The 25,326-nt window shown below is 38.8% G+C and overlaps 1 protein-coding gene across 2 annotated transcripts; it reads right to left on the bottom strand.

Annotated features, from left to right (window-relative positions):
* Positions 1–1,184: 1,184 nt before the first annotated feature.
* On the bottom strand, positions 1,185–24,169 carry LOC139475064 (ras-related GTP-binding protein C-like). 2 transcript variants are annotated; one of them, XM_071258296.1, is made up of 10 exons: positions 24,158–24,169; positions 22,876–23,018; positions 20,758–20,852; positions 18,041–18,174; positions 16,531–16,730; positions 15,264–15,378; positions 14,109–14,251; positions 12,206–12,229; positions 8,722–8,861; positions 1,185–7,985 (listed from the first exon to the last, which is right to left on the bottom strand). In XM_071258296.1, exons 1-10 carry the CDS (start codon positions 24,158–24,160, stop codon positions 7,843–7,845), a joined length of 1,140 nt encoding a protein of 379 aa, XP_071114397.1. In that variant the 5' UTR covers positions 24,161–24,169; the 3' UTR covers positions 1,185–7,842. The 2 variants fall into 2 exon arrangements, with proteins under 2 accessions (XP_071114397.1, XP_071114404.1); XM_071258303.1 differs by lacking the exon at positions 12,206–12,229.
* Between the last annotated feature and the right edge of the window lie 1,157 nt (positions 24,170–25,326).

The following is a 25,326-nucleotide window of genomic DNA, read 5'->3' on the forward strand; positions in this document are numbered from 1 at the left end:
AGTAAGTTGAGATTAACACCGCTTTGAACACACTATTTCCAGTTATATCACAGCGTGTCAGCTTCATGTGGCAGGAAAGCCCGAAGTGATGCAGGTCTTGGGTTTCACCAAAGCGGGAAATGTCCAAGAGCATGGGTATGGTGCTGATAATTCTAGTAACATAACTTTGCAAACTATAATTCAAACCCACAATCATTGGTCTCCTGATCTGACTGCAATGCAAATTGAGCCACCTGTGCCCGAGCAAAGTATTTGAAACTGCCTACTGAAAATAATAGTGAGTGACTTTGTGTTAACGCCGCTTTTACCATTATTCCAGTAATATCACGGCGTGTCAGCTTAATGTGGGAGGAAAGCCCGAACTGATGCAGGTCTTAGACGTTTACCACTTCGGTGAAACCCACGAGCACGGGTAAGGAGCTGACAAACCTAGAAACATAATCCATGAAAACAGCAAAAAAAACAACTCTCAGAATCTTATAAATGATAAAAAACAATCATAGTGGATAATGTAGCAAGTTTGCTGAAGCTAGGATACATAATATTGTAAACATGGATCGTACAAAACACCAACCCTAAAAGTTTAAGTTTCTGAATGATTCCATGGAAACGGCAAAAATTAAAAAGTTCAGAATCTTCAAACTAGCAAAAGGCACAAGTACTCATTGTGGTAAATGTGTGTAGCAAGTTTGGTGAAGCTAGGGTGCATGGTTAAAAGGTTGTGGGCCGTACAAAACCTCGGACGGACGAACGGAACGCTATATACCCCCGATTTACTTCGTAAACGGGGGTATAATGAGGGTGCTGGATATGTCAGGTGATCAGGTCGCTGAGGTCGGGTCGCACGTGATTTTAGTGGTGCGTGAACCATGATCACAGTGGTGATTTGGTGATGTATGGGATGTGTTTGGGTGAGTGGTGTTTTTTGAAGCTGGAAACTTTGCTCTAGGACGTTTCAACACCAAGATCGAGGAATAAGAAGAAATGCATAGTGTGAGATAGGATAAGTTTAAAAATTCACTATTTTCATGTCATCTCAAATGCTTGCTTCCATTGTGAACAGTTGATTAAATCAGAGGAACGTTACTGTGATTTGAAACCTCTGTTGACCAATCATAGCATTCTCTAAATTCATGGTAGAATGAAGGATTAATCCATACACAAAGCAACGCTAAGTAGATAAATATATACAAATTTTATTTACAAATGAAAGCACAGTCATTCAGTTTTTACAGTGATTGTACATGTTGGTAATATATATTATGATCTATGACTGCCCTTGCACACATGCAAATATTCACATTACACAAAGTACTGATAGTACACTTGCCTATTTAACAAGCAAGTGAATATATAACGATATATGGCCTCTTATCATGCTCCAGAAAATTAAGATATCATTGTTAAACTGGTTCAAATTATGTGCTGAAAATACAGGGGAGTCTGTCCAATTCGGATTCGGTTGGGACCGGTAAAAAAGTCTAGTTTACGTCAGGGTCTTGATTACACAGAGTACAAAAAGTTGGACCGAAGACAACGAAAATCAACAATCATTTATCTTTATTCGCTTACATATACATTGTACATCCATCGGATAAAAAGGATTCTATGCAGGATTAGCATTGTTCTGTTAGCCGACAATGACTGAGCTTACTTCAAAGTCCTGTCCGGTCTAATTTAGACAACTTCTTTACAATATTAAATTGGTTGTTGGGACCATAATTTTAGTCCGAAGTGTAAAAGTCTGAATCGGTGAGTCGTAGGTCCGTTTGAACAATGATAATTTATTAAGGACCTTAATGGACTGGAGAAAAAATCTGATTTTCACTGAAATCCAAATGTGACAGTCTGATTTGGGCAGAATTCACTGTGTACACAACATGATATCCACAAAGCTTAGTGTGACATCCACAGGTCAAACATTACTCACTCACTCATACTCACTTATAAATACTACTCAAAAGAAGTTAAAGAACACCATTTCACAATTCTTATGACATGGGTTGTTAATCGTCATGACATGACAAAATTCTTTGAAGTAGTATATATGTATATACAGTGCTAAACCTAGAGATTAAACTAAATCATTACATGAGGAATGTCACTTTGCGCAAAATAATTTTGAGACAGAATGATTAATGACAGATGTGCCTGAAATTGATCAACCAATAGAACTTACTTGAGGACTTTTAAAAAACTTCAACATCCGAGTCTCAGCACTATCTGTCTATGACCCTCAATGCTTTACAGCTAAACAGTAGACAAACTAGATAGTCACAAATTCCTTCAGAGATGAACATGGTGTACCACAGCTGTCTGAGAGACAAAACAAAAGGAACATTTGTATCTGTAAATAAAGATTTTCTTACAATGTAGCCATGAAACAGTATCCATTGTCCATGACTGTCATGTAAGGTGCGAGATATGAACAACTTGTTCTCAACAACCAACTCCATGCTTTACCTACAAAATCCTATCAGTATCAGTACTTTCAAACAACAAGAAACGTAGATATCCCCTTACAGCTTACTATAATGGGGGGCGGTCGGGTAGCCTAGTGGTTGAAGCGTTTGCTCGTCACGCCGAAGACCTGGGTTCGATTCCCGAAATGGGTACAATGTGTGAAGCCCATTTCATGTGTCCCCCGCCGTGATATTGCTGCAATATTGCTAAAAGCAGCATAAAATCAAACTCACTGCAGCATTATGTCATCACTTCAGCAATGTTTCTGCACTTCAGCCTATACAGTACTTATTCTGGGGCACTAAAAGTTCACAACCAACTGTTTATTGCTTTAGCGACACTAGTTTGTCCAGAAGACAAAGTATGGCCAATAACAGTTAAATGGCAGGCCATGTATCAATGAGCAAGGCATAAATATTCTTCTTGGATTATCTTCAACAATACTCGTATTTGGTCATTGTGATATAGAATATTGGATTGTCTTTACTGGATTATCTAACTGTGCCAAATTATAACTCTGTGACAAGACATACTTCTTTACCATGTTTATGTGAGAGAAAAAAGAGCTATCAGTTGACAATGACCACTGACAATGATTGTAACATTAACCCGGGTTGTACTGCAGAATACAGAATATACAAGTGTAGAATACAGTATTCATCAACAAAGTATACAGTATTTATAACCATGCTAACAGTATACAACAGTTATCATTGTCATAAAAACTGTTTAAAATAGGTCTTAAGCAACCCATGCTTGTCAAAAGAGGCGACTAACAGACTCGCTGACTTGGTTGATGCATGTCATCTTATCTCAATAGTGTAGATTGGTGTTCATGATGCCAAACACAAGATTATCTGGACCAGATTCGATTTCTTTACACACCAGTCATAAAACTGGAATATTGCTGAGTGCAGCATTAAACAACAAACCATAAATACTGTATACTACATTTATGAATATCATATTCTACATTTAAACTGTATAATACAGCATTAATTACTAATATTTATACATAACTGCAACTTCTGTGTACATACAAAATAAATAACTCTCTGCATACAGATTAATAACTGCAGTGTATATAACATGTATGACTGTTGTATACAGTATTAATAACTGATGTTGGTGCTGATACAGCTTAAAGCAACACTCACTTACTCACTCACTCACTCACTCACTGACTGAGGTATACTTAATTTATAACATAAGGCTATGAGGGCTCTAATTTGGTCATACATAAAATACAAGACAAACAAATACACTTCTTCACATGATCAAAGGTCATATTTCATGCACAGTACATGAAATCTGTACACTTATTACATAATCTAACATCCTATTTAACACGTTAAACTGTACACAATATTGTCCTAAATATGGGAAAAAATCATGTGTCCTGTCCCTACTGACAAACACAAACTCAAGTTTGGCACAAAAGGTTTAGCATGATAAAACAATACACCTTTGTATTGCCATATAGGGCACATCTGCACAAAGCCATGTGAGAGCCATGCTACTATCCCAACTCCAATACTGGAAGAAGTAGCACTACACCTGCTTTGTGCAAGTGTGCCTGTGTTTACTGACTGTGACCGGGGCCCCGTTCCTCAAAGCGATCTTAGCGCTACGATGATCGTAAGCCTATGTTAAAGTATGGGACTTATGATCACCTTAGTGCTAAGATCGCTTTGAGGAACGGGGCCCAGCACACTACCTGGGGTATCTCTACAACTGCGGCTGATATCTGGACTTACAAGGTTTCATCAACATCAGTTCGATGTACAGACTGCACAGAGATCATACCAACATGTGTGCTTGTGAACTGAACATATAAAATGGTGTCTTCTCAGACAGGAAGGAATTAATTGTACTTCTGATAAGGTTTAATGTGACAAGTCTTCTATCAGTATCATTTGTATCCCTTCAACCTTACCCCCTTGCTCCTATACATCCACCAGGAGATAAGGTACCTTATCAGTAAAAAGTCACATTTTGACTTCTCATTATATTTTAAAACTATAGTATCTTGGAACACAAAAATATAATTCTCAAGCTTCAATTCATATTTATTACAGAGAAACATGACATAAAATATTTGGACTCATTTTTCCGACATAACGTCTGATGAATTGAAAGTAGACATGTACGCTGAAAGGTTTTGAAATAATGTTTTCATTACATCACTAACTAACAAGAGTGAGTGTGTGAGTTGGGTTTAACACCGCTTTTAACAGTATTCCAGTTATATGTCAGCTTAATGTGGGAGGAAAGCCCGAAGTGATGCAGGTCTCAGACATTTACCACTTCTGTGAAACCAACGAGCACGGGTATGGTGCTGACAAACCTAGAAACATAATCGGGGCGAACCGGCATTCGAACCCACAATCATAGGTTTCTGGCGTGTCCGGGGGACACAACTCTGCACAGCAAATCGCAACACCTTAGACAACTGGGCCACCCGTACCCCCCTTACTAACAAGAGAAAAATAAGATATTTTCGTACAGACCGCACACATGAAGTTGACACATAAACGCCCTTATGACATCACAGCACAATTGTATCCTAGCGCCCATAAGGTCCCTTTTCTCCTGGTGGGTCACAAATCATAAATATTGGACTGTGCAAAATGAAGAGCATTGAAAACATACGGCACTTATTCGTTTTGAACAGAGCACAGTGTTGATCTAGAGGGAGAGGGAGTTGTTTCAAGTACGATGAAAGTATACAGAGACTTGTGTAGTCTCAACCTTTGTACAGCAATTACAAACCCTGCAAAACGATCCACAAACACAGAATAGATAGTAATACCAAAATGCTATATTTGCAAATCTGCATTTGGTACACAAAAATCAACCAGAGTTAATTCAACTCTTTCAGTTTGAATCATAATTTTGTAGTGAAGAGTTTATGTAAGCATGATTGGGCCATCTCTTCACATCCAACATGTACAAAACAACAATATCAACACTAATTATCATATTCAAGAACAGTATCAATGTGCTCCAGTTTTACAACTCCTATGAGAAACAATCATACCATCTTTCAAACCTCTTCATCATCAACACACATGATATATTTGATACAGTGTTGATCTCTGTATGTTAAACACATTTAGGTTGGTTCCATGTGGAGGAGGACATCCTCACTTATCTAGGGTAGTATATCTCCAATGTGTTATAAATACCCTGGGCCTTGTTCCTTAAAGTGATTTTAAGGCGTGACTTCCATCCTTTAACATGGGCTTATGATCATCGTAGAGCTAGGTGAATGACAGTCCAATCCTTCCTTTAACATAGGCTTACGATCATCGTAACACTAAGATAATTAGTGTAACAGGGCCCTGGACCCATTCCTCACTTTAGCTTCTAGTAGGCAGTGATGAAGCCGTCTCCATCTCTTTTAACACTTAGTACACATTTTCCCCGCTCATGAGCTTTAAATAAAAAAACAATCAAACTGACTCTACTGAACAAGTTTGCACTGTGAGCAAACTCTTGATAAAGTAAAAAAGCAACAAATCCTTAACCTACTTTTAGCAGAAGAGTTCAGACATGGAGTGGGATGTCCTCCTTTAACCAGGTGTCACCAGTTGTATTAAATACAGTACATAACAAAACAAGTCCAGTGATATTACTGCTTGCTTCAATCATGACGAAACAAGCGTGAGTTGATTGGATGGCTGTTTTAGCGAAGTGTTGTTCAAACTAGACTGAAACCCAAGCTATGGTGGCCAATGTGTCCAGGGTATTGACAGTAACAGCATGGAGATATTATACACTGGGTAATGGAGGACGAAGTATGAGGAATGCAGAGTCACAGAGAGCTGACCTGACAGAGGGGGCTGTCAGTCAGGACAAGCATTGCTAGTCTCTCAAGACCTCGACCCACATAAACATGATTCATCTCTGTATTTATAGCTTACACAAAACCTAATAATTTCTGAATACAACTGCAACATATTGATGACTTTAGGATAACTACACTATTCAATCTGAATGTCGTCATGAAAACATAAAACTCCTGCATCTTTAGTACAATATCAAATTTACTATTCTAAAGAAGTTAAAGAACATCCGAAAGGCATGATCAATAACTATAGTAGTATGAAAGAATTGGTGCTCTTTAACTTCTTTTGAGAAGTAGATACCTCTCAAAATCCATCCCTGGCATTGACTTCAACACAATTTAGTTTTTGGCCTAAATGTTAGTATTTACATTCCAACTATGGCTTAATTCTGTTGGTAATTCTGTCAGTACGCAAGATACCCAGCAGTGTGACAGTTGGAACTATAGTCAGTTGCTACAACTTATGACTTGCTACATTGCTGCTTGGTAGAGATAGGAACCATTTAGAGTTTAGATGGGTGGGTAAGTTGTAGCAGCGTAGAGGTAACACGAACTGCTGCTTGTATTTGTCCATTGCCCAATGGCAACACAATGGTGACAGGTTAAATATTAATAGCCAACACTGATGCGCCACTACATTGTCGATTGTATCGATAGGCGTACGAGAATGAAAAAAATACTTTTGATTATTTACTTTTACTAAGATATACCTTGACTGTAGAGCCCCATGAACATTCACCCAGAGAATGCTCATAAATTTGTATCAGACAATGGGAAGAGGTTCCTTAACTCACGAACACTGCCACAAGAAGTCTGTAGAATCCAGGACATGGAGGAATTGTTAGGCTTTGTTATGTTAAATAATGCCAGGAGACCTATTGCAAGAGGCTTACTTGTCAAACTATTGCAACTGTTGTACAACACTGAAACAGTTTTGAATTATGTCTACAGCATCAAATATGCCCTGGACAGCCACCCCTCGCGTGTTGGGTAGAACGTCACTTTGAAAGTATTTCAGTTTATCATTGTGTTAAGAGACCGAAAAACATGTCAGATAATTCTGGTCTATATTTTTTGGGGGTTAAGGGTCTTAGAGGCTTTGCATGGTGTAGCTAATAATTATGTGATTGATAAGAAAAACAACTAAAATTATCAATAACAATCATACATTCAATAAACATCTTCATGCAAGATCCAGAAGTCATAATTTACATCATTATCGTAATGTTTAGGGCAATATACTTGCAGAAAGTTGCCTCTCAAGTTGTGGACTTATAGCACTGTATCAAACTTAATTGATAGGTTAACACACAAGATGATCATCATCTCACTACCCACGGCTGCTGACAAGCTTGTGGGACAGAAAGCAAAATTGATTTTCTGGATATTCATTAACCAGCTGTACATGGTATAATATCCCCTCTTCTTGGCTCCCGTCAGCTCCACATGTGGCAACAGATCATCCTACACTCTGCACTGCAGTATGGAAATCACAATGTCTCTGATTCAGTCAAGGCAGAATGATGGTATCACTGTATTTTACTGGCAATGCCGTTAGAATGAACAAGTTCCGTCGAGTTGAGGTGCCCACTGCCAAGCTCCTGTTTCTGCCGAACATCAAACACTTCTTGTATTGCGTGGCGGAAACAGTGGAAGTTGTAGTCGATTATACCTGCAACAGACACTGTGTCAAGGAAATACACTCACAACTGTTTTACAATAGGAAAAGTGAGGCTGTGCTCAACTGATCTTAATGTTAATGTATTCAGTTTCATGTTTATTTTGCAGTCAAAACTTTCATCCCACTGAGCTGAAAGACTGCACTTTAGGGGCTCCTAGACTTCCAAAGTCTGTTTGGTCATATGACATACTTATTTAACAAAAACTGTAGACACCATTGGTTATAGCTATTTTTGGACTAGTTTTGTTTGTTTAACACCACACTCTGCAATATTCAAGCTATATGACGGCAGTCTGTAAATAATCAAGTCTGGACCAGACAATCAAGTGATTGACATCATGAGCATCCATGTAAGCAATTGGGATACAATGAAATGCATCAATTAAGTCAGCAAGCCTGACCACCCAATCCAATTAGTCGCCCCTTATGACAAGCATAGTCGACTTTTAAGGCAAGCATGGGTTGCTGAAAACATATTCTAACCCGGATCTTCAGGGATCTTTCAGACTGGCGTTATATTTTGCATAACTAGATTTGGGAAGAAAACTAGTCCATCTCGATTTTCACATGTCTCAGAATAACCAACAAGTGGCTCCCTGGGGAGGGAGATTTCATGACAGTTCCAGTGGACCATGTTAAACTAACCTCCCTATCCATGCTACCGAAAGTCATACAACTGGTGCTTATTGCCTGAAAGAGAAGCTCATTCTGTGGGTATCAGCCTCACCTTGTCTCTCAAAGCTGTCCTCTCTTAGGATGCAGACCAGAGCCAGGTACCGGTTTACTTCTCTCAGATACAAAATGGTGTTGGTGTTCAACTTAATGATGGCTGCTGATTGGTTGTCAAAGGCTCCATCATCTCGAATACTGAAAGTACCAATGTTGACTTATGATTATACCTGAAGTGAGTGAGTTGGGTTTAATGCCGCTTCAAACATTATTCCAGATGCAATGTATATCATGGCGTGTCAGCTCATGTGGGAGGAAAGCCCAAAGTGAGGCAAGGCACTTACCAATTTGGCAAAACCTACGGATACAGGTATAATGGTTAAAAGCCTAGAAACATAATTGGGGCAAACCAGGATTTCTGGTGTGCCCAAGGGATGCAACCGTGCACAGCAACCTGCAGTGCTTAAGACAACTGGGCCACAATCATCCCCTCGCCTCAATACTTGTAAATTGTATCAGTAGCAAATGACTTCCATCACTATTCAGATTAGGGGAAATTCCCAGAAAAAGAAGAAGAAAAAAAGAAAAAAAGAATGAAAGAAAGACGAAGGAAGGTTCAAGGAAGGATTTTCCATTTATCAATCGGCATGATCAGTGAAGGATTGGTAGTAGTTTTGTGATATCAATAATAAATACTTTACACTCCTACTTTACTGGGCAAATTAAACATCATTTCACAAATACTGAAATAGCAGTCATGGTATAATACTACCGGTAAACACTGTGATACACTACATCTTTATCATTTTCTTCATCAGGCATACAAATTGAGAGTTGCAGCAGTTATAGGACAAAAGGGTTGAAAAGTACAATACACATACCCTGCATTCTGGTATGGAAGTTGAAACTGATAATGACATGACCATGACATGTCTACTTGCACAAGCAGATACTTCCTTGCTAGTGAACCATCTTAAAGTGCCCTTCATAAAGTACTTGTTATAGCGCTTATTGATCAGTTAAACCTTGCTTGACCGAAACATCACATTGGAAATATATGGTTAAAATTCATAAGTCAATCTTGTCTAAAACAGTGGTACTATGGTTACACATTCTGTAGTTTACCACAGCTACCATACATTATATAGTTATCATGGTTACAATACATTCCATAGTTATCATGGTTGCCATACATTCTTTAGTTATCATGGTTACCATATATTCTATAGTTATCATGGTTACCATACATTCCATAGTTATCATGACTACCATACATTCTATAGTTATCATGGTTACCATATATTCTATAGTTATCATGGCTACCATACATTCTATAGTTATCATGGCTACCATACATTCTATAGTTATCATGGTTACCATACATTATACAGTAATCATGGCTACCATACATTCTATAGTTATCATGGTTACCATACATTCCATAGTTATCATGGTTACCATACATTCCATAGTTATCATGGCTACCATACATTCCATAGTTATCATGGCTACCATACATTCTATAGTTATCATGGTTACCATACATTCCATAGTTATCATGGTTACCATACATTCTATAGTTATCATGGCTACCATACATTATATAGTTATCATGGATACCATACATTCTATAGTTATCATGGCTACCATATATTATATAGTTATCATGGTTACCATAAATTCCATAGTTATCATGGTTACCATACATTCCATCATGATCACTGGCAGGTCAGGTGTATTTTGATGCAACACATTATACCAGCCTTTGAATATAATCTTTCTGAAATATTTAATAACTGCATACTATCCCATTACTCTATTCGCATAGGAAAATCTCTGAAACATGCACAAAACTAACAACTGACTGACTAAATCATAGATTCTACATGTCCTGTCTATCCCAGTATCTATCATGCTGTTATCTTGCTCATGTCAACACTAGGGAGTCACCAGGAGCATCCGTGCCCAGAAAAGTACATGTATATGCTTATATTGGTTATATCAACAGGACTCCTGTAACCATGGTAACACAAGAGAGGGAATACAAGCAGTTAAAGCATACATGGTGTATACAGACAGGAAGCTGTGCAGAAGAAATATAGTTTCATATTTTGAAACAATGTCTTTATCATAATCTAAACAGAGGTTTGAGTTCTAATGAAATATCAGAGGTACAGGACACTTCTTGGTACAATCCATCTTTACATTTGTTAACCAAAAAGGTATATTTTCTTTTGACAAGATTGAATGCAACTTTACCTAAATTGTGCACTTTGCAGTTTAAACCCATCGTCTTTTATCATGTTAAAGGTTTTCATACAAACTTCAAAAATTTCAACTATGCCTGCCCTTGTTCATGTTTATTATGATCAGTGATGAAGAACTGTGAAAATAACTACAAAAACTATAGGCAACCAGGTTCAGTGTGATTAACATCCACTCTAACCATGAAGCTACCCAATCCAGCCATTGAAGGAGTTAGGAGCTGCTTCAAGACTTGACAGCATGTAACCATGGTTACATGAACTAGTCATAAACCGATATCAATATTTTTAGCAAAGTTCTTTCCATGCTTTCCTTGATGGTCAGATGAACCAACCCAACAACAGTTTCACCAACACCAACACAGAACAATGACTCACTGCACTGTGATACATATTCCACAAGGAAGAATACTGCAGCCAACGATATACATCCTAATTTCAGGCTATGTAGAGTAGTTTTGTCAATGATCTTGTTGCCGGACTGCCAAAGAACATTGCAATTATTTTACCTTGTCATCATCAATTCCTGATAAAACTCTATCAATAATATGTAAAAGGGGTATTTTCAACATCAATTCACTTTTGGATACACACATTCATATCATACCAAATTCAGCAGTTGGTAGGCCTATGTATGTCATGGAGGTTGTATACAGTGGTTCCATAGTCACAGTGGGAAGGCAAAAGTATGAGAGGAAGTTGTTCTACTCGCCACTGGGCAATACTCAAGCTATATGTGCGTAATGGCCACAGAGTAAATCAGGCTTAAAGATAAAACTACTTCGAATGATATTTCAGTTCCATCACATGTCAGCTTGATGTGGAAAGAAAGGTCATGGACATTTACCATTCATTTTCTGTGGGTGTTATACAAACAGATCAAAGATAATCATGATCATAAACAGTGCAAATCTTAGACCTGAACCTATAATCAGTGAATCCTGACATAGCAAGGGACACAACTCTGTACAAAAATAGACCATCTGTACCTCTCTTGGTCACAGCTGTAGTACATAACGTCAATTATTTAATAATAAATGTGAATAGTGGTCAATATGTTCTTATGTTGCATAGCAATAGGCAATCAGGGAAGGCTGGGTTGGTGCTTTATTCGACAGTATTCAGCAAACTGTGAAACTATAAATAATGGAAATTGAGAAGCCAAAATGTGAATTTAATATAAAAGATTACCGAGACAAAACAATGTCTGTGACACTGAAACATAATGTCATAAAATAAATAAAAGACTATAAGATCATGTAATAACGTATTTATTACCTAGCCAGAATGGTTTCCGTCACACTGAAATGTACAACACAGTCATGATTACAGAAACTGACTGACACAGTGCAGGTCAATAACAAGCATGCACTTCCAGGCCGAGCCACCCTGGAACCAATCTTCAACTCAAATGTAATCAAATGAAACAATTTGATAGTCAGAGATTTTCATTATCTCAATAAATCAGATCTTACTGCTCCCATACAAAAAGATCTGGGCCCACTTGCACAAAGCGATCTTAGTGCTAAGATGATCGTAATGCCCATACTTTAACATAGCCTTACAATAGTCTTAGCCCTAAGATCGCTTTGTGCAAGTGGGCCCAGGTGACATCGCATTATACATGTTACAGTTCAAGTCAGAACAAGCGTATAGTTGACAAAGTCATCTATATCCCCCGCCCATTTTAACACCTTATGGTCCCAAACCAGGTAAATGACCCAACATTTCTCTTAGCCCATGTCAAAATAGCCGCAATGGAAATTCTAAAATAAACATTTCTAAAACTCCTTAATATCAAATGGCACTAGTTCACTATGTGCTTTATATATAGACATGCAATGTTTGGCAAGGAAATATTTAACAGTTTATTTGTTATACTCCTTAAGTAAAACAATCCTATATTAAAACTTAAATCCAACTTGTTGTCATGGAAACATAAACAAAACAAATGTCTAAATATGCTATATATCGAAAGGCACCAGTTCAGTATGTGCCTGGTAGACATGCAAAGTTTTGTTAGAAATATTTAACGGTTTTTGAGTTATGCTCCGGAAACGAACACCGCCCTTATAGAACCTAAGTCCAACTTGTTGCCATGGAAACGTAAAAAATTTAAATTTATAAAACTCCTAAATAGCAAAAGGCACCAGTTCAGTATGTGTCTGGTAAACATGCAAAGTTTTGTAAGAAATTATTTAACGGTTTCTGCTCCGGAAACGATTTCGGGACGCACACACGCACACACGCACGGAACCCATTTTTTCTATATCCCCCGCCAACTTTGTTGGGGCAGGGGATAACAACCTTAGAAGTCAGAAGTCAGGAAGTCAGCATTAACCAATCGGAAAGCAGCTTTCTCAAGCTTTACGGCACTAGTTTCAAAATGGCAACTTTCATTCCATACTACTCTTTGACAAATATTTTGAGCAACAGAAAATTCTGGAATTCTAACATGTCTAACCCATGACCCAGATTGAATGACAGTACTTCCCAAGGACTGTGGAAAGTCTTACAGTCCATAACTGTTATTAACCTTTACAAGGTTACATGACTTGAAAACAAATTTGGACTTTCACATTCATGATCTTGTAAACGACTCTCTGATTGGTCGGTTGAATGGTGGTTCTGGCGAGACCTTTAATGGAATTATTGATCTTTGTGTAGCAGTAGCAAGCAGTAAGATCTGTTTTTAACAAGCTTGAGATTTTCAGGACATCATGCAACTTTCAGGATAAAAAAATAGGGCTGAAATGAAACACCCGAGTCACGACACATATGATGATCATGATGATAGTTTGTGCATGACATGATCATATCCTGACCCACAATCTTGGAGGGAAACAGCCAATAAACATTGCAAAACATCTTCTTTTATGTAAAAAGATTTGCCACAAAATGCCTGTTTGACATTCCGGAGAAGAATTTTACAGCCTCACCCAATAAACAATACTGATCATTGGATATCATCATGGGTATATGCTAAACCCAAAATGTTGATTAATTCCATTCTTTTAGCTATACTGTATCCTGTGCACAGAATGTTAAAAAACATAACAATATTAAATTGTTTTGTGCAAAGTGTAATATCGTGATGCCCAGCTCAGTCATTTCAGCCTTGTGGACCTGGCCAACAGTACATGCATCATGTTCCTAACATCACAGGTATGACTTTACTTACCCGTATATACAGGACACATCAATGACGACATCAATCATATCACAACAGAGCTCATAACACTGCATGTCCACAGGAGAACTGTCGGTGGCTATGTAGATTTTACTGACAACATCAAACAGAAATGCCTTCTCTATCCCTGAGTTCTGAAAAGAAAGAGTAAATAAAGATTCAATTGTGTTTCCATTTAACTGCTTCTGATTGCCTGGGCTTCTCATTTTCACATGTAATCACAATGATCTCAAGCTATGACATTTAACATGTTGAAGTCTTGACAAACAGTGAGAGGTGAGATGAAATGGCGCTTAACGTCGCGTCCAAGAATATTGCACTAATATAGCCATGTGTGAGTGTGTGGCTGTGTGGCTGCTCGTACTAGTCCGGACTGATGACAATTAATAGTGCTAGTCCGCTGAGATACCATGCCGCAGGTTAACATGAATACCTCACTCAGACACAGTCTACTGACTCCGAGCCGACCAGTCCTTGTTTTAGCCCCTTAATGCCAAGTGTCAGACAGGGTAACAACAAGTACCGTCTTTTAACGTCTTTTGGTATGACGCGGCTGGGGATTGAACCCCGGATCTTCCGCCCTCTGGGCGGACGCTCTACTACTAGGCCACGAAGGCGGTCCCACAAACAGTGAGACCCTGCAGAGGTAGGTCATATCTAACTAGCCTGCAGCTCAATTCGCAATAGTGGATTATGTAAAGTAGCTAGATTTTGGTAGAAGACAACTAGTCCCTCTGGATTTTCTCTAGTCTCAGACTAACAAACCAGTAACCGTCACTATCCCTGCCCTGAGTGAATGTTGTTATATGCCACAGAGTGAGTGAGTGAGTATGGTTTTAGCAATATTCCAGCACCATCATGACCGATGACACCAGAAATAGGCTTCACACATTGTACCCATGTGGAGAATCAAACCCAGGTCTTCGGCTTGACGAGTGAACGCTTTAACCACTAAGCTACCCCATCCCCTGATACATTAAGTAACCTCCTACGACCAGCATAGGTAGCTAGTGAGGTTGCTACCAACCCCCATCCCTCGATCCATTTAAAAGGCACCAGAATAAGGTACTTATAAACTATTCTACCTTAAAAATATAACATAATATAAATAACAAAAAAATATATAAATAACAGTACAATACTTACTGATATAAGAATATTAAGGAGGTTTTCTAACACTGGTAACTGAGGAATCAGTTTCTGTACAACTTTGCTGAATGCCTCAAAAATTGAATGATCGTAGATACTTGTGAGATGAAAGCTGAAAGACAAAGGACAAGTTGACACACTGTAGGACAAGAACTGAGTTGGTGAATGCAGCAACTTGTAATCATCAACAAAACAATGTACATGAAGTAAGATTTCCAATATATAAGATTTGTGGCTTAACGCTGTTTTGAACAGTGTTTCAAGGCATGTCAGCTTGATGTGGAAGCAGGGCTGGAAATTAACTAAGAAAGTCTACTGGTCCCAATATTGACAACATATATAGCAATATCCCCCAAATTCTACAAGCCCTTAGGACACCATGATCATTACCAAAACCGGTCCAGGCTAGCAGCTAGTGCTAATTTCCATCCCTGGGAAGGTCTTAAGATGTTTACCACTTTGATGGAACCCATGAGCTGACAAACCAAACCATTATCAGGGCGAACCTGAGATCCGGCTCCATGACCATAGGTTTCCAGCTTGCCTAATGATACAATACAGCACTTCAAAACTTGGCTACCCGAGCCCCTTCCAAAATGTCCAATACAAGAACAGGTTTCTGTTTGAAGACAAAACACATCTACCATGACTGAAATGTTTACCTTACTTTAACTTACAGGCTTCACTCTAGGAATATTCTGACATGGGCCCTTTATGTGAAAATTTCAAATATTCCTGAGGTACACCGACACTTGCCCATTCAGCACAATGTTAAAATGGTTTTGAAAATGTGGGCCTTTTTCAAATTTAGGGGCTAAAAGCACCAGGCCCCACCCTGGAATTATCCCTGAACTTATACTTTATCATGTTCATATCTATAGCTTTGTGAAGTGTTCTCCATCAAGGGGAATCATCCATTACCTCATCCATGTCCTCATCAACAAGATGCAAAACACCTGAGCCAAGTTCCACAAAATGATCTTAGTTCTACAGTGACTGTAACTCCCATACTTTGACACAGGCTTACGATAATTATACCGCTAAGATCGCTTTGTGGAACAGGGCCCTGGCATTCTAATCAGTTTTATGATCAAAATCTTGGCCATGTACTGATGCTGACATATTTCAGACTTGATTACGTTAAAAGGTTTGGATCTACTCTGCATCACCTCTATCACAGTGGACGACACTGAACAGGCTTCACATACACAGATCTTGTAACTAGTCAACACTTCAACCACTAGGCTACCAACATATTGCCCACCTTAGATGGACACTCTCTAGCCCCGTGTCCTGCAGATCGTCGGATGCCCTTTGGTGAATGTCTCGCTGAGTCTCGATCTTGTGGTCATCAGACAGTCCATCAACTTTATGAATGAACACTTCAAACTTGATCTTGGGGTTGATCTTGTAGGCTCTGGACACTGTTGAGTGCAGCCTAGAGAGAGCCTCCATGTAGTCATCCTACAAACCAGGGTATTAAACAGTAAACTCAACATCATCCATAGCTCATATCTAAAACTCTACAATAAAAGAAATGTACTGGGGTCCAGATAACCTTTTTAGCCACTATGTATTTACTCACATGTTATCATACACAGTGGGTTTTGGGAGAATCAATATGTTTTTACTCTCTTGGGTACAGTCTATTGGGTATTAAGCTATAAATAGACTTCGATAAAATAATTCTACTTCTATGCCGTTCAAAGTAACCTCAAAATAGCACCAGTTCAATGCTTCCCCAAGTACACTGCCTGCTTTTAGCAATATTCTTTCAATATCACAGCTGGGGGACACCAGTAATGGGCTTCACACATTGTACCCATGTCAGGAATTGAACCCGGGTCTTCGGCATGACGAGTTAACGCTTTAACCACTAGGCTACCCGACAGCCCCTCTGTAAAGAACTGTAAAGACGTGTGTATGAAAAAGCTACATTGGGTAATAAAACAGAGTGTTGCTATACTATTGGGTTATAGAATTTCTTAATGCATGTTCACCGCTTCCCCCCCAAGTTCTACCAGTCCAAGTACACCTGCATGCCACTGATCCCAATTAGTGGCTTTATATTCAGGGTTTTGTGATACACAGTGGACTGAATCGTTTACATACAAAAACTCAAATTTGATGAGGAAAACAGAGCACAGGTCCGACTTGATGCAAAATCAATTAACATCAACCAAAACAAAATTAAAAAGGATGTACAAGAAGTCATCAACAACTGGGGCAGGCTTTATCTATTTTCGATGAAAATCATTGTTAAACATTGTAAACATTCATAGTGCAACATCAGTTAACGACTCCCAGGAGTGAGTGAGTGAGTTGGGTTTAACGCCGCTTTTAACAGTATTCCAGGTAATATCATGGCGTGTTAGCTTAATGTGGGAGGAAAGCCGAAGTGATGCAGGTCTAAGACATTTACCACTTCGGTGAAACCCACGAGCACGGGTATGGTGCTGACAAACCTTGAAACATAATCGAGGCAAACCGGGATTCGAACCCACAATCATAGGTTTCTGGCGTGCCCAAGGGACGCAACTCTACACAGCGAATCACTGCACCTTAGACGACTGGGCCACCCGTGCCCCTACAACTCCCAGGAAGAGACGTCGGTGAATTATTGACAAGTTTCTCTACACATGATACAATGAGTAGGACTTATTCTGCTACGGAATCCCCACAGGCGACCTGTATAGCATAAAGTATCTGTTCAACAGTTGTCTACTCTGAGGGGCTATTTGATGTACTAGTATCTTGCTATCATTTTAACATACTTGAGCATCTATGACGAATATTAGTGCACCACATCCTCCAAAGATGTTCTCTGAATCAAACGTTGGATCAAAGAAGTCAATGTGGCCAGGCAGATCCCAGATCTGGAACTGTACAAAGGAGCTGTTGGACACATCTGAAACACAGATATGACAAAAGATATTGAACATTTCAAATTAAATTGTATATTCATAAACTTATCCTATCTCACACTATGCATTTCTTCCTTCTTCTTTTGATCGTTGTGTGGAAACGTCTTCAAGCTGCTAGAAACATTTTGCCTGTACACCCCCTGCATCACCATCGAAACAAATTGGCAACGCACTACAATTGTTAGTCCTGCACCATGACCATGGAATATATTTATTTTATGAAAAAATAATAATCTAGAAATGCATACAAAAGCAAGTCTAGCCAGCTCAAGCTCTGAAATCAGCATAGGGAATTTTTTTTATTTTTAGAGTCAAGAAGGATATTGTCTGATTGTGTAATATAAGATTTCAGAGACTAAATGTTAGTCTATACAATCGTGTGCGCTGTGACCTAAGTGGTTTGACCACCTAACACCCCATGTCACATCATTCTCTTTCTTAGAGCCGACAGGCTAGTGTAACTGTGATGTGAGGATGGTCGGGTAGGCTTATAATGTGTGAGATAAGATAAGTAAATAAATACACAATGTAATGTAAAATTGTTAAATTTTGAACTTATCTATCCCACACTATGCAAATGGTGGGGCGTAGATACCCTCGCCTGTAGTGGACATAAACCGTGAGATGGAAGCTGGTGCTAAACACGCTTCAAATAAATTGTTGCACATTTAGTATCTAAAAGACATGGACTTGTGAGTTGGTAGAACACTGTAATAATTACGTTACTTGGACACAACCTCATGAAATCAGTTGTAACACGTGTTAAGTGGCTTCACGTATGACATCGTTTCAAGAACAACTGCATAGCTTTAAGGTAGCGAACCTATCTTGCCACAACCTCTAACCAATTTGGAAGGGGACTCCAAGCAATTAGTTACATGACAAACCACCACTTACACTCTAAGACGTAAGTCTGAACAGCTTGGCATTTCTTTTAATGTTTTGCCAAAGCTATCAATCACACCCACAGAATTGAAGTATGCTCAGACGAGAAGAGTTAACGATCGACAACATCCATAAGAGTATCTTCAAACCAATACTTAGACATCACATGCTCAAGGAAGAGGTGAGCAGTAAGGATTTGAAACACCAACGTCACTGTGGAAGACTGCAGTCTCTACAGATGTGTATTGACTCTCTTCAACAAGTCCCCAATCTGGGAATCCGAAGAATACTAAAAATAAACGAAGAAGAGGTCAATTGTTTATTTAGTATGTACAGGATACGAAGTACGAGTCTGTGGCAGCAGGTGCAAGTATCGTCTCTCTGCGTTGATGGACTCTCGTTAACTGTTGTGCCATGACCAGCAGACCAAAATGGTGGAGGCCTAGAACATCCACGAAGATGTCACATAGATCATGTAGATAAAGAGGTTGATGTCTGGGCAAGGGTGGAGGCGGCAAATCAACTGGAAGATCAATATAGACACCACTTTGTCGGGGACGGTTGATTCGTTCAGGATAGAGAATCCGCTATGACATTGTTAATACCAGGAATGTTGACCAACTTGAATTCAATCGCCTGAGACAAGGGACGTTAACTTGGTGGATTTTCAGGAGAAGGTCGAAGAATTTCAAGGGGTTAGAAGCCTTAGTTAATACTGTCTATAGTCGCAACAGTGTGCTTGTCCGATGTAGGTAACATACTTTGCTGGAAATAGCAGTGCACTTTTACTTGATGGTTTGGAGGGAATTTCTTCATGATGGATGGATGGTTTGTTGTTTAACGCCGCACTCAGCAATATTCCAGGTCTGTAAATAATCGAGTCTGGACCAGACAATCCAGTGATTAATATCATGAGCATCGATCCACGCAATTGGGATCGATGACATGAACCAACCAAGTCAGCGAGCCTGACCACCCGATCCCGAATTTCTTCATGAAGAAAACTATCAGAGACCACATCGTCTTTTATCCGACAGAGACGTGTTGGTAGACCTTGGTGGTTGTTTGACAGTTGACTTGGCCGTTGTTTGACAGTTGACTTGACAGAGGAAGGGACAGTTGCTTTAGCTGTGACACATTTAGGCTTCTTGGTAGCAGATGGCCCATGTTCAGAATCCTGTGATCTTGATCTACGATCAACAGAATGTTTCTGGCATTTACGCAAATAATTAGTAAAAGTTTCTTCTGATCGGTGAGCACAATGGGAACAGCGATGACTAGATTTACAAACCCCCTGACAGTAGCAGCAAATAGTTCATGTGCACCACAAGGTGAAAAGACTTGGCATCACTTCTGGCAAGCCTTGGGCGTTTATTCTGATCCTTTCAAAGGCGTAAAAGTAGAGGTAATGAAGAGGAAACTCTCTCTTAGAAAAAACACAAAAAGATGGTGATGCGAGGGGTGTTCAGGCAAAAGGTTTTTAGAAGCTGGAAACTTTGTTTTAGGACGTTTCCACACAAGGATTGAAAGAGGGAAGAAGAAATGCATAGTGTGAGATAGGCTAAGTTTAAAAATGACCATGATTATGAACGTGAAATTAATGGTAAATTATTACTTTTTCACAAATGTTTGTCTCTCTGTGAGTTTACCAAGTTCATAACCATACCCAAACTAAAACTCACCATCTTTGACAATCTTGTTGGTACTCTCCAGAAACAATGTTTCATTGGGGGACACTTTGTGAAAGACAACTTTCTGAATGGAAGACTTGCCACTCCTGCAATGACAAACAGAGCTGTCAGGTTAGTTCCTTACTTTCCCAATGGTAATACAAAACAATAGAACATGCTATCATGATTAAAATGAATAGAGACTATAATAATAAGGAATAATATGTTTATTGTATTTCATCATGTTTATATACCAATGTCAATGATTAACATGATTAATACCAGTATGTCTTCGTTTCCAAAAAATCATTTTAATATTTTATTTTTTGTCATCAATTCATTGGGCATGTTGAGATACAAATCATCCAGATCTATTTGCACATGTTTGTGAGGTTCAAAATGGTACATAAAGTCCGTGTGGACTTATGGACTTCATACAGAACATGTGGAGGAATACGAAGCTGAAATCTGTGAGTCAACTATCTCCGGTGATACTACAAGCTTCCAAAACTTGTATACGATGAACTCATAGTTGACATTTGTGAAAAAATAGGTAGAAATGTAAGCATTGCAAGAGCTGTAATAAGTCACCATAGTGACAGGTCCTTACAAATTCATTGTGATTCATACACATGAAACTAATCACTACTAATAGACATGGCAGATAAGATAAGCACTTTACAAGTGTGAGTTACAGATAATTAAAGAAAGGTGACATCAGCAACACAAACCATTACCATAATGAAATGTTCAAGGGTTTTATTAAATTATGTATGCCTGTCGAAGAAACCAACAGGGTCAGTTCAATAAATTTACCAAACCAGCGATAGAAACTAACAGTAACAGTTTTAGTCCACTAGTCTTCATAATAATTACATGTAGTAAAACCCTTGAAAAGGACAAATTAGTCCTCTGGATACCTTCACTATTGAGCAGTTTGGTAACGACTACAGGACTAGTGCCAATTTCTAACGCTGCAAACACTGACAAATTTCGCTGTTCATTTCCCTTATAAAAGATTAAAAAGCTCTATTTTCCACCCAACCCACCATCCAAACATTGGCGGCAGTAGAAACTAACATTTTTAGTCCACTAATCCTTATAATGATAACATATAGACTAATCCTTAAAATGGCAAATTTCTACTGGTCCTTTTGATACTTTAACTATTGGGCAGATTGGTAAGGACTACAGGACTAGTGCCAATTTCTAACACTGATTGGGATTGTCAGCTTCTTGACAACACGTGGCCCACTTAGATAATGATCACATTGTATTAGGTCAATGAGAAGATAATTCTCCCTATAGTGAAATTACCCCCATAAAAGCAAGGCAACAAGTACAATACTTCATCTGTCATATCACACTGACTGATGTGTTTGGGTTTTTTTAAATTGTAAATCCAGGCATAGTCTGTTAGTCTGAGTGTAGTGAAAATCCATAGGTACAAACGTTCTCTCAAAATTAAGTTATTTTACATAAAACACCTGTCCAAAAAGAGCTGCAGACTCTTAAGATTTGACCAATGGTGACTACCCCTGAAATACATGCATGTTTTTTCACTTTCATTATAGATCCATCTTTATTTTATGTGATCCATTGCCAACATTTTGGCAAAAAGAAATATAACTGAAGGGATCAGATAATGGTAATAACTCAAAATGTGAGGTGAGGTGGAAATGGGGTTTAACGTCATGTCCAAGAATATTGCACTCATATAGCGACGTCCATGTACGTATGTGTGTTTGTACTAGTCCGGACTGAGGCCGATTTAGAGTGCTAGCTCACTGACATACCATGCCCCCGCAGTTTAACATGAATACCTCACTCAGACACAGTATACTGACTCAGAGCCAACCAGTCCTTGTTTTAGCCCCTTAATGTCGAGCGCCAGACAGGGTAACAAGAAGTACGATCTTTTAACGTATTTTGGTAAGACGCGGCCGAGACCTTCCGCTCTCCTGGCAGACGCTCTACCACTAGACCACGGAGGCGGTTAACTCAAAATGTAAACGTTATTTCTACTGGACAGAGGAACCAACAGCTTTTGAATTTACAGGTCACCACTTTTATATGCTTAACCACAAGGTAACACTGTAGCCATTTCCATGATTTCTGAACTGATCCTACCTGCGCAGTCCCATCAGTAATATCCTTGGTTTTTCTTCCGCTGCAGCTGCCACACCATCAACTTCATTTTCATCTGGTCCATAACCGAAACCCTTTGGGAATGACCCAACAAAGTTCCCTGTTGTATCGTCGTCAGCATAAGACTGGGAAAGAACATTGAGAACACTGAGTGAACATTATCAGATATCAAACACATACTCAGAGTTCAAAATTAGTCATAATAATTTGCTAAAAGTTACAGCTTTAGGGGGACCCTTTTTTAAAAAAAACTTTAGTAGTCTGCAGCAAACCTTAAGGACCCAAGGAGCTCTTTTAATTTCAAAGGAATGCAGCATTCCTAAAATTCAAAACAAAACCAATAAATCACTGTATAACCCATGGCCTGTAATATACCATCTATGCATGCTCAGATCTCTCAGACAGCAATCTTTATAACACATCTGAGAAGGTGAAGAAGTGGATTCCCTGGTAAGTCACGGGTATGGTTCTTGTGACGTGTGAGTGGAATCAAATTTGAAATGTTATGATGCTATTTCTTGACCAGCCTCCATTTGCAAGATTGTTTGTTACAAGTTTCCAATGGTACACCTGATAACGAAATTTATCTACAATAAAACATTCTGAAACATTTTGAAACTACAACCTGTTGTTAGCGAAGCGGACAGTAACTTTACATGCTGTATTGATAGAATATTGTTTGAACAATGTGAACCTTGAACCAGATGATACATATTGGAATTTGGATGACATAATCATTATTATGTTCAGACCAACTTAATTATTTTTGTCATCTATGAATTTATAACATTTTCGTTTGCATCAATAAACTGTCAACTGTCCATCAGTAGATTAAAAGACCTTTCAGCTTGAAGTATACAGCCACATAACTAGGCATATAGGACTGAACATGCTGAATGGAGAACACCCAACATTTGCAGTGAGGAGTATAGTTGTTTTTATTGTCTTTCGATTATTGATATAATATTAGTCACATCAGTATCATAACACTCCTCCTGGTCGCATAACATTGCTAACAAGATATGTCACGAGACTGGCCAATGCGACCACACACAGTGAGTGTCATTTGATCGAAGTAAACTTGTCGCGTGACCAAATAACGAAGTTCAAAACAACAATATCAAACAGCTAAAATATCGAATTAATTGACTGTGTGTCAAATGCAAAATACATCCCCTGTTGTGCAAACAAACAGCACTGCTGTCAGTGTCTGATATTATACAAGGGACGTCAAAACACAACACTGACTTTCTCATATTCTTACCATCGTTCGCCATTAACAATATCATGTGACTCTCGTGTACTCTCTAAATCTAAGGTAAATTCCTCATAAGGAGTACCGAATGCACATATTATAAAAAAAATAGCACACGATAACGATTATCTATTTATGTCCAGCATGTGCATTCCACATGGCGTAATACCTTTGAAAATAAAATACAGGAGCATTTAAAATATATATCATTATATTTAGAGAGTATTTTTCTGTCTGGCATTATTCACTTCATTCTCGTTTACATCGGAAACAGTGATGATAAACCTCGGGTTCATTCGGGAATAACTACAATGACTTACGGGATATTTTTAGTTCCGAGTTTTGGCCTGGGTCTTTAACCATTATTTCACGAGGGAAAGATAATCCGTAATTGAGAGTAGCGAAAAGGTCCTTCCATGTTTCTTATTACGGATGTTTTTCTCTCACAAATTGTCTACAAATGGCGGCATCATTAGCTCATGTCGGGGAACCAGTATTGCCATATATATATATATCCCTGGTCAAGTGGAGACCATTCTTCAGAGAATCAAATCTTGGGACTACGTCACATAAACCGTCATTGTCGGCGTCAACTTCTATCAGTTGAGACAGTTCGTTTATATGACGTCACATATCTATGGGCTGCTCCACAAATTGATGTGTACGAGCCTATCAGCATGAATACAAATTATAGGGTGTGTGATTTAAGAACTCACTTCAATATTATTTTGCGTTTATGGAGGTATAAACGTAACAACTGATGTGCATATTTTGCGTAAAACTTACTGAAAAGGTCCCTGCCTGATCCTCTGTGGGCAGTTTATTACTCTCCGGGGACGGTGGGGTAGACTAACATATAGTCTCTGAAATGAACATATCGTACAGAAAAAAACAGTTGTTCAGTTATCTTAATAAAATTCTAATAAAAAGGGAGCCAAGTGATTCTCTTCATTTTCAGATACTGCAGTAATCTAGACTTGCCAAACATTATAGAGTTGCATGGGCTGTAGTTGATATAAATGTATCAGGGTCTGTAAGACAGACTAACGGTGGGGTAGCCTAGTGGTTAAAGCGTTCGCTCGTCACGCCGAAGACCCGGGTTTGATTCCCCACTTGGGTACAATGTGTGAAGCCCATTTTCTGGTGCCCCCCGCCGTGGTATTGCTGGAATATTGCTA

This window comes from Haliotis cracherodii, unplaced genomic scaffold (genome assembly GCF_022045235.1).
Source record: "Haliotis cracherodii isolate W230 unplaced genomic scaffold, xgHalCrac1.p SCAF_1, whole genome shotgun sequence".
Taxonomy (NCBI): domain Eukaryota; kingdom Metazoa; phylum Mollusca; class Gastropoda; order Lepetellida; family Haliotidae; genus Haliotis; species Haliotis cracherodii.